Source organism: Blennius ocellaris (assembly GCF_963422515.1).
Source record: "Blennius ocellaris genome assembly, chromosome: 24".
Classification (NCBI taxonomy): Eukaryota; Metazoa; Chordata; class Actinopteri; order Blenniiformes; family Blenniidae; genus Blennius; species Blennius ocellaris.
This window is the reverse complement of record NC_137673.1, coordinates 14,495,873-14,505,617: the sequence shown is the minus strand read 5'-3', so window position 1 is coordinate 14,505,617 and position 9,745 is coordinate 14,495,873. Positions and strand designations below refer to the sequence as shown.

At 38.9% G+C, this 9,745-nt stretch overlaps 1 protein-coding gene across 1 annotated transcript in view; it reads left to right on the top strand.

Moving 5' to 3' along the window:
* Positions 1–276: 276 nt before the first annotated feature.
* Positions 277–9,745, top strand: part of LOC308147464 (interleukin-1 receptor accessory protein-like 1-B) — a gene marked incomplete at its 3' end in the record, with an annotated part of 376,990 nt that continues 367,521 nt past the window's right edge. Inside the window, exon 1 of the mRNA XM_080519603.1 lies at positions 277–370. Within this exon, the coding sequence (XP_080375729.1) occupies positions 289–370 (82 nt within the window). The 5' untranslated portion in view covers positions 277–288. The remainder of the gene's footprint in view (positions 371–9,745) is intronic.

Below are 9,745 nucleotides of genomic sequence, written 5' to 3'. Positions count from 1 at the left end.
TGCGCATATAGGTACATATATGTGCATATATGTACATATGTGTCCCATATTTTATGTACATATAGGTACATATATGTACATATATGTGCATAAAATATAGGAAAACGGCCAATTTTATATGTCACATGTATTCAAAACCTATATTAAAACATATATGTTTATATAGGTTCTTTCCATGTGGGTGAAGTTTTTTGGAATTGGTGCTCGCAGGATTGCGCCAGTGTTGAACAATTCTAACTGTGTTTTTTTGTTTGTTTGTTTTTCCTTGCAGGACTGGTTAGGAAAAAAATGAAAGCTCCCATCCCTCTTCTGATTCTGCTTCATGCTGTTGTGGTCCATTGCCTGAAAGTCGTGTCGAAGAGAGGCTCAGGTAAGTCGTTTTTTTTTCTTTTTCCCTATCGCAACGGGGTAAAAAAAAAAGGTACTCTAACAAATACTTTCTCCTTTGCTACAGCGGCCACTTTAATTGGCGCAGGCATTTCATTCCCCCTCGCACCTGCCAGGGTTTCAGGGCTTGTTTTCAGCGCCGGTAAAACAAACTCCCGTTTCAATCGGTTGGCTTCATGGGATTGCACCCGGTTTGCTGCTGGTTGGGGGGGAGGGGGGAAGCAGCGGTGATGAAAAGCGGAGCTGCCGTTTTCAAACCGCCATCATTTTGAAGCTGGTTCGGCGATTCGCGACGGAAAAGCCGTCCCGTGCTGATCTTCATTTGTTGTTGTTGTTGAGGACAACGGGCTGTTTACACTTGTTGGGATTGCAACTCTAATTGCAGATTTATTTGTTTTTTTCAAACCAAAACTGCATATTTGTGCCGTTATCTCCACATAATAACCTCCGAACCATCTGTTAATGTGCAGAGTTGGATTCATCTGGATTGGCGGGTTTTTTATCCCCCGCCGTGGCCGATAGGCCCCGAAGGGGGAACTTGAAACAGTCTCCGTACGTACGACCGGACGTCCGTCCGTTCGAACGTTTCTACCTATATCTCGGCAACCCCTGGGCCCACAGTGACCAAACTCCACATGTGGATACATCTCAGAGGGGGAAGGGATACTCTGGTGACCTTGACCTAATTTGCATATTAAGTAGGTCACAGGGTCACGAAGTGCTTAAAAACACATTTTGGGCTCTGGAGGCCTAGGTTTTTGAGCTAGGGCTCTGAAATGTTATACACACATGATACACACTCCAGGGATAACCTCCAGTACACCAAGTGACCTTGACCTTGACCTTGAAGATCGGTAGGGTCTGAAGTTTGCTCGTCATGGTTGCACAATACATGTATTTTCATAGAAACATTTCTCCTCATTTCTCAGCAGTTCCTGGGCCCACAGTCACCAAACTTCACACATGGACACTCCACCTGGGGAGAAGGGGCACCATGGTGACCATGACCTCATTTGCATATCAGGTCACAGGGTCACTTAGTGCATAAAAAACACCTTTTGGGCTCTGGAGACGTATTTTGACATAGCTTATGAAGAAGACCTTTCAGATTCTACATAATTATCTACTAGGACCCATGGAACACCCTCTAGTGTACCAAGTGTGCTGCCTTAGAGCTGGCTTTGTGAGAAAATATAAAGCCCTCCGGCGGGGGATTAGCCCAGCAACGGCCTTCTTGTTTTTCTTACCTTTGCAGTGTTGCTATGAAATCCTATGTTATATCCTAAATATATATATATATCCTAAATCCTAATTTCACGCAGTTAATTCTTGGGTCAAACGTCCCAATGCAGACACTTGGTTGGGTTTTACTGGAGCGGCGGAGACGGATGTGAATGACCTCTGTGGTTCTAGTCATCAGGGTGTTAGCGATGAACGAATGGGACGGGGGGGGGGATGCTAATTTACCTTTGGCTAAGCCCCGCCCCCCTCCAAATGTAAAATGAACCCACATTGTTCAACCGCCTGGAATTCTGAGTTTCAAACAGAGAAGTATTAGATTGAGATTTTTTTTTGGTTTTGTAAAAGGGGGCGGGGCTTAACTCACCGTAACTTCCTCCATCCGTGAAGCCCTTGGGAATATGTGCAAGCCGCGAGGATCGGGGGATCATAAAGGAACGAGTTTGCCAGTGTTTTTTCCTTCTTGGTTTTTTGTCCTTCTTGTTTTTTTGTCCTTTCGCTATCCAGCGGTTGCTATGCGTATATAACACACAGGTGCATGAAACAAGGCCCAAGGCTCATCAAAGGGTTCCCAGCAGAAGTCCCCCCCTCCCCCGCCGGGCACACTCTCTATGGAAGCTTCACGAGCCATTTGCCCCGGGGGCGAGGATTTGAAACGTGTCCGCTGATAAATGAACGCCCGGCTCGAGCCAGACTCACATCCGCTTGTTTCCCTTCTCTTTTTAAAATTGCAACGGCTTCATTAGAAGCCCTGCTGGTTGCAAGTTGTAAAAAAAAAACGAAACAAAGGGATTCCGAACAATGAAAGCTACTTTTTTATATATATATATATATATATATATATATATATATATATATATATATATATATAAGAGTGGTTGGATCCACCTGTGATTTATTTTCAGCTTTTGCTGTTTATTTATGAGAGAAATCTTACAGTTTGACCATATTGGAAAGTTGTTGCACTTTAATTTTTTTTTTACCTTAACCCTTCGGGGCCTGAAGCATTTTGTGCCGTTTTTCACTACAATTGATTTTTCCTTTATATCTCAGATATAAAATCCTTAAACTTTGTCTTTTTGGTGTCATTTTGTTCAGGACAACCTCATAAATGCATTTCTGAAGTATTTTCATCACTTTGGCATACTGTATTAAAACAGTGGATCTAAAAACACCATAAAATTACAAATTCGGGTGGTAAAAACAGATTTATTGACTATAAAAGTCACAGACATGGTTAACGAATCATTTTGTTTACTTGTAAAGTAAATCTAAACTATAATGAACTCAAATGTATCAAAACAGGACTGAACAAACAGTTCTATACAGATATTTACAGTGAAATAGAAGCACTGCCTCGGGCGTTTTTGTAAAACTATTTACAAAAGGTCACACATATTTTTCCTCATATCTCCGATGAACTAGATGATCTGCATTTCCCGCGGCAAATGCATGATGGTATGAATGCTGGTGGCAAATCTGTAATGCACAATTTTCCAAAATTTTTTTCAATTTTCAAAAAGTTGAAAAAGTAAAAAAAGTGTCAAACAGTTGAAAAAGTAGAAAAAAGCTGGAAAAGCTAAAAGTGGGAAAAGTTGAAAAGTTAAAAACATTTCAAAAAGTTGAATAAGTTTCAAAAAGTTGAAACAGTTGAAAAAGTGTCAAACAGTTGAAAAAGTGTCAAAAAGTTGAAAAAGTGTCAGTTGAAAATGTTGCAACAAGTTGAAAAAGTTGAAACAGTTGAACAGTTTAAAAGTTGAACGGTTGAAATCGGAAAAAAAGTTGCACAAAAGTTGAAATATTTCAAAAAGTTGACGAGATTTCAAAAAGCTAGAACTTTTACCCGGAAAGTGCCGAAAAAGCTGCAGGATTTGATATTTGAATGGTGACGGACGGGTGAAGATTGTCAGAGTTTTAGCGATTCGAAAAACGTCCAGAATAAACAGAAACAGAATCTCAAGAGTGTGAATGCCTTGCCTTGCCTTGCCTTGTATTTACACTAGTTAACTCAAATGTATCAAAACAGGACTGAACAAACAGTTCTACAGATATTTACAGTGAAATAGAAGCACTGCCACAGGCGTTTTTGTAAAACTATTTGCAAAAGGTCACACAAATAATGTCAGGAGAAGACAAATTATTTGTGCCACTCAAAAAAACAGATTCTGTCCAACACAACACAGAGGGACACGTCACACATGGCATTTCCATTTCAATCGGACCGGTGCGTCCTCGTCACATGACCGTCTGAAAAGGCAGTAGCGTCCAAAGTGCAGATATAAAACTACAAGCTGGTTTTTAAATGACGTTGATCGCCCAAATAAAAGTGGGCTTTGATAGCGTCAACGATATTATTAGGGTCAAACGTAGGGCCCTGTAGGTGAACCCTAGCTCACTAGCATTAGCATCAAAGCTGTAATGTGAGGGTGAATTGGTGAAAACCCCCCCCCCCCAAAAAAAAATTGCATTTGGAAAGCACGCTTGGCTTGAAGTTTGTTTTTTTTCTTTAAAATTTGGATTCGGAATGTTACTTTTTTGGTTTGTTTTCATGGTGACGGAGGTACTTTACACAAAAAAACAAAGCTAAATTTGGAGTCGTTTAAAAAAATGTGCCAATGAGCGTCTGAAAAGGCAGTAGCGTCACAGCGCAGCATCGTCTGGTCCAGTGTTTCAATCCGTGTCCAAAGTGCAGATATAAAACTACAAGCTGGTTTTTAAATGACGTTGATCGCCCAAATAAAAGGAGTTCAAAGCAAATAAAAGGAGTTCAAAGGAGTGTGACCTTTTATAAATAGTTTTACAAAAACGCCTGAGGCAGTGCTTCTATTTCACTGTAAATATCTGTATAGAACTGTTTGTTCAGTCCTGTTTTGATACATTTTAGTTAATTGTAGTTTAGATTTACTTTACAAGTAAACAAAATGATTCGTTAACCATGTCTGTGGCTTTTATAGTCAATAAATCTGTTTTTACCAGCCGGATTTGTAATTTTACGGTGTTTTTAGAGCCACTGTTTTAATACAGTATGCCAAAGTGATGAAAATACTTCAGAAATGCATTTATGAGGTTGTCCTGAACAAAATGACACCAAAAAAGGCGCAAGGTTTAAGGATTTTATAATCTGAGATATAAAGGGAAAATCAATTGTACTGAAAAACGGCACAAAATCCCACATGGACAGAACCTATATAAACATATATGTTTTAATATAGGTTTTGGATATATGTGGCATATATAAAATTGGCCGTTTTCCTCTATTTTTTTGCACATATATGTACATATATGTACCTATATGCACATATAGGTACATGTATATACCTATATGCGCATATAGGTACATATATGTGTATATAGGTACATATATGTACATATATGTACATAAAATATAGGAAAACGGCCAATTTTATATATGCCACATATATCCAAAACCTATATGTTTATATAGGTTTTTTTCCATGTGGGGTTCCTATGAAATCTGTCATCTACTTCTTCTGGCAGTTGTTGGATATGAATGTGTGCTTGGTGGCACTGAGGAGCTCTGCTGATTGGACGGTTGTGTTGAGGAGGTCATGTCGGCGTTATTAGAAGAAAGTGCGCGCGGCACAATAGAGATCAGGGGTCGGTTTCACAACCGGCTGTCTTTTTTTATCCATCGCCGTCGCGGTTGTTTCACTGGAGTACAGACTCAAGAGGTCCCACTTAACGCTCTCCGACGCGACCGCTATGCTAGGAGTTGTTTCTCTCCTCACCTCCGAACGCGGATCGCAAATCAGAAGGAAGTCGGAGCTCGAGGATGAAATGCGATCGTCGTGAATCCGGGACGGAATAAAAGGAAACGCAACAAGTGTTTCCCCGCACATCCACTCGTCTCCATTCACACCGCTGTTTGTGTCGAACTGCTGTGGGAGGAGATTGCGCAACCGTACCCTGCAGCATGCCGGGTATGTATATATTCGCTGTGAAGACGAGGGGACCCCACATGGAAAGAACCTATATAAACATATAGGTTTTAATATAGGTTTTGATATAGGTTTTGGATATATGTGACATATATAAAATTGGCCGTTTCCCTATATTTTATGTATATATAGGTACATATATGTACATATAATACATATATGTACCTATATGCGCATATATGTACCTATATGTACCTATATGTGCATAAAATATAGGACATACAGTATATGCACATATATGTACATATATGTGCATACATGCAGCATTTATGTGCATATATGCAGCATATTTGTGCATATATGCAGTATAAGTTGGCATATATGTGCATATATGCTGCATATAGGTTTCATGTATGTGCATATATCCTCAAATAGGTTCTTTCCATGTGGGATCGCCCACATGGAAAGAACCTATATAAACATATATTTTAATATAGGTTTTGAATATATGTGACATATATAAAATTGCCCGTTTTCCTATATTTTATGTACATATATGTACATATATGTGCATGTATGTATGCATATGTACATACATGCACATACACGCACCTATTCGTACTTATATTTTTCCTACATTTTCCTATATTTTATGCACATATATGTACACATATGTACATATTTGCGCATATATGTACATACGCGCACATTTATGTACGCGTATATGCAGCATGTATGCAGCATTTATGTGCATGTATGCGTATGTACATACATGGACATATATGCACCTATATGTACATATATTTTCCCTATATTTTATGCACATATATGTACATATTTGCGCATATATGTACATACGCGCACATATATGTACACGTATATGCAGCATATATGCAGCATTTATGTGCATATATGCAGCATTCATGTGCATATATGTATGCGTATGTACATACATGGACATATACGCACCTATATGTACATATATTTTTCCTATATTTTATGCAAATATATGTACACATATGTACATATTTGCATATATATGTACATACGCGAACATATATGTACACGTATATGCAGCATATATGCAGCATTTATGTGCATATATGCAGCATCTTTGTGCATATATGCAGTATATATATTGCCATATATGTGCACAGATGCAGCATGTGGGTTTCATATATGTGCATATATCCTCATATAGGTTCTTTCCATGTGGGGATCTCTGTCTTCCTTTCTCAGCAATCACAAGGTTCGCGTGTTGAATAACTTTGGAAAATGTTTTTATTAAAAAAAGTACTTTTACTTACTTTTAGCTTCTACTCATTCACTTTCATCATTTGTGGGTGCTCACGTTAACAGAATTCGAAAACGCAGGATTAGAAGTTAAAAATGTATTTAAACGAATATGCAATCCAATATGGCCGCCATCTAATGATGTCATCATGTGAAAATTACTTGATTTTGCATTGAATTTAGTGCCAGTTTTTGATCATAATCAAGAGACTTAATTGTTTTCTTTGATCATTCGTCCGTTGTTTGTGACTCGATATTGGTGGTTTCATAAACCGATCCCTGAAATAATTAGGGACCTCGCCAACGGCAGGTTCCTTTTCTAATCCGCACACAACTGACAAAGGCCCTCAAATTCATGTCGGTGCCACTTTTTGAAAAACCTTTCATGTTCCATAAGTGCTGTGTCATTCACACCAGAATTGAAGTAAGACCAGATTCCGGATCGGGGGCACCTGGGGAGTACCACACTGAGATTTCCAGGTGGATCCGCTAGCTTGCGGCCTAGCATGCCTGTTAGCATTAACAAACATTGTCCGATTGAGCGGAAATTTGGTAGGTGGCCTAATGGGGGCACTGCGGTCACGAATCACTAGCTAATTAGCTGGTTTTGATGCTGTTTTTTTCAAAATAAAACTCAGAATTTATTTTTTTTTTTTATTAAACTTAAAAAATGATAATTAACCGGTCTAGAGGATCATGCCCCCCCCCCGACGGGAAGTCTTTTGCGAGGTCCCGTCCAATGCTGCTTGCAGCTTTAATTACATTTTGTATTCAGTGAAAGTCGCCTCTTAACTAAACCGTTTAACGCCAGCCCCTCGGCGACAGCTGTAGATTCACCGTGATGCTCAGTGACAGTGATTGAGACGGATTCGGCCTATTTCCTCCCCTCCAGTATACAGTCATTAGTCTCCCATTTTTTTCCCCACAAGCAGAGGTTGATGAGTCCCCTGACGGATGATGCTTACCTTTCCCACAGTCTTCCTGGTCATTCTGGCAATATATTGCTCCGTAAACGCTGGTAAACGGGAAGAATCGGCCTCCGACACGTGTCAGCGGCAATCCTCCCTCGACTTTTTCACGCCTGTTCGAGATGGTCGACTTGTCATCCCGTTGTGGATAAAGCACCACTACCCCCCCCCCCCCAGCAAGGCCGCGGTTCCCATTAGAGAGCGGCCACTCGTCATCGCCGCCCCGCAAACAAGAGAACCGCAGCGTTGCAATACATTCCTTTTTTTTTTTTACTGACTTTTTTCGTTCCGCTCTTGTAACCCCGAAAGAACCCACATGGAAAGAACCTATATAAACATATATGTTTTAATATAGGTTTTGATATAGGTTTTGAATATATGTGACATATATAAAATTGGCTGTTTTCCTGTATTTTATGTACATATCTGTACATACATGTGCATATATGTGTGCTTATATGTACCTATATGTGCATATAGGTACATATATGTATATATGTGACACGTATAAAAATTGGCCATTTTCCTATATTTTATGTACATATCTGTACATATATGTGCATATATGTGTGCTTATATGTACCTATATGTGCATATAGGTACATATATGTATATATGTGACACATATAAAATTGGCCATTTTCCTATATTTGATGTACATATAGGTACATATATGTATATATTTTATGTTTTTCTACATAAAATATAGGAAAACGGCCAATTTTATATATGTCACATATATTCAAAACCTATATCAAAACCTATATTAAAACATATATGTTTATATAGGTTCTTTCCATGTGGCCAATTTTGCCTATATGTGGCATATATATGCATATATGCAGCATATATATTGTCATATATGTGCATATATGCAGCATTTATGTGCATATATGCAGCATATATATTGTCATATATGTGCATACATGCTGCATATATCCTCATATAGGTTCTTTCCATGTGGGAATCAAGGATGGCCAGAAATTCAAGGTCCACCCACTGACATTAATGGAGCACCCCAGAATTCGACCGATAAAAGACCCCGTCCTAATTGGACCGGACAGTGATTTCTACCAGGGGACATCGGAACGCGGCACAAATTCAATTATAGCAGGGAACTTGACTTTGTAATTGATATTAAAGGACGTTAAATATGGCAGGAAAAAAAAGCGCCCGCCAAGGAAATTGGTAGGAGAGAAAGGACGAACGACTCTTCCCCCCCCCCACTGCGCCCATTGTGTCTTGAATGTCAGCTAATTCTCGCAGATGTAATTACTCGATTAATATTAATGCAAAAGTGCCACCAGATTGATTATAGGCTGTCCGGGACCGTCGGTGTGAACGTCTTGAGACGTAAAGAAAGTTTTTCTTCAAGGAAATTCGTGAAAGTTAAGCAAGAAGACTTTTACATCCAAAAGGATTTATTTATTTATTTATTTACTTATTTATTTGCGTTAATGTCTTGAAGCAATTTTCGCTATATTAGTTAGCAGCTCTTGATAGTTTTAACAGATGTGCTATTTTTACTTGATTTGGGCTCATTTGGACAATTTTAGCAGTTTTTCTTGGTTTTAGCTTTATGGGGTATAACGTTTTACTAAACTTTAGTAGTTTCAACAGTTTTGCCTAATCTTCTTATTTTGGCAACTTCACGTTCTTTCGCAGGTTTTCCTGATTAATGTAGTTTTTTCATTGTTTTTGCAATTTCACGGTTTTTCTTTATGATTTAAAAAAAAAAACTCAGTTCTCACTGCTTTTGCCTGTTTTGACTATACATGATTGTAGTGTTTTAAGCAATGTTTTAGCTTTTCTTTTCTGTCCTGTCTGTTTGTATTGGTTTCACCCTGTTTACCTTCTTTTGATCTTTTTTGCCATTTATCATTTTTGTCACAACTCTTCCTTGCTCATAAAGCCAAACCGACACGCTTGCTGGTGAAAAGAGTGTGTCCACATTGGAAC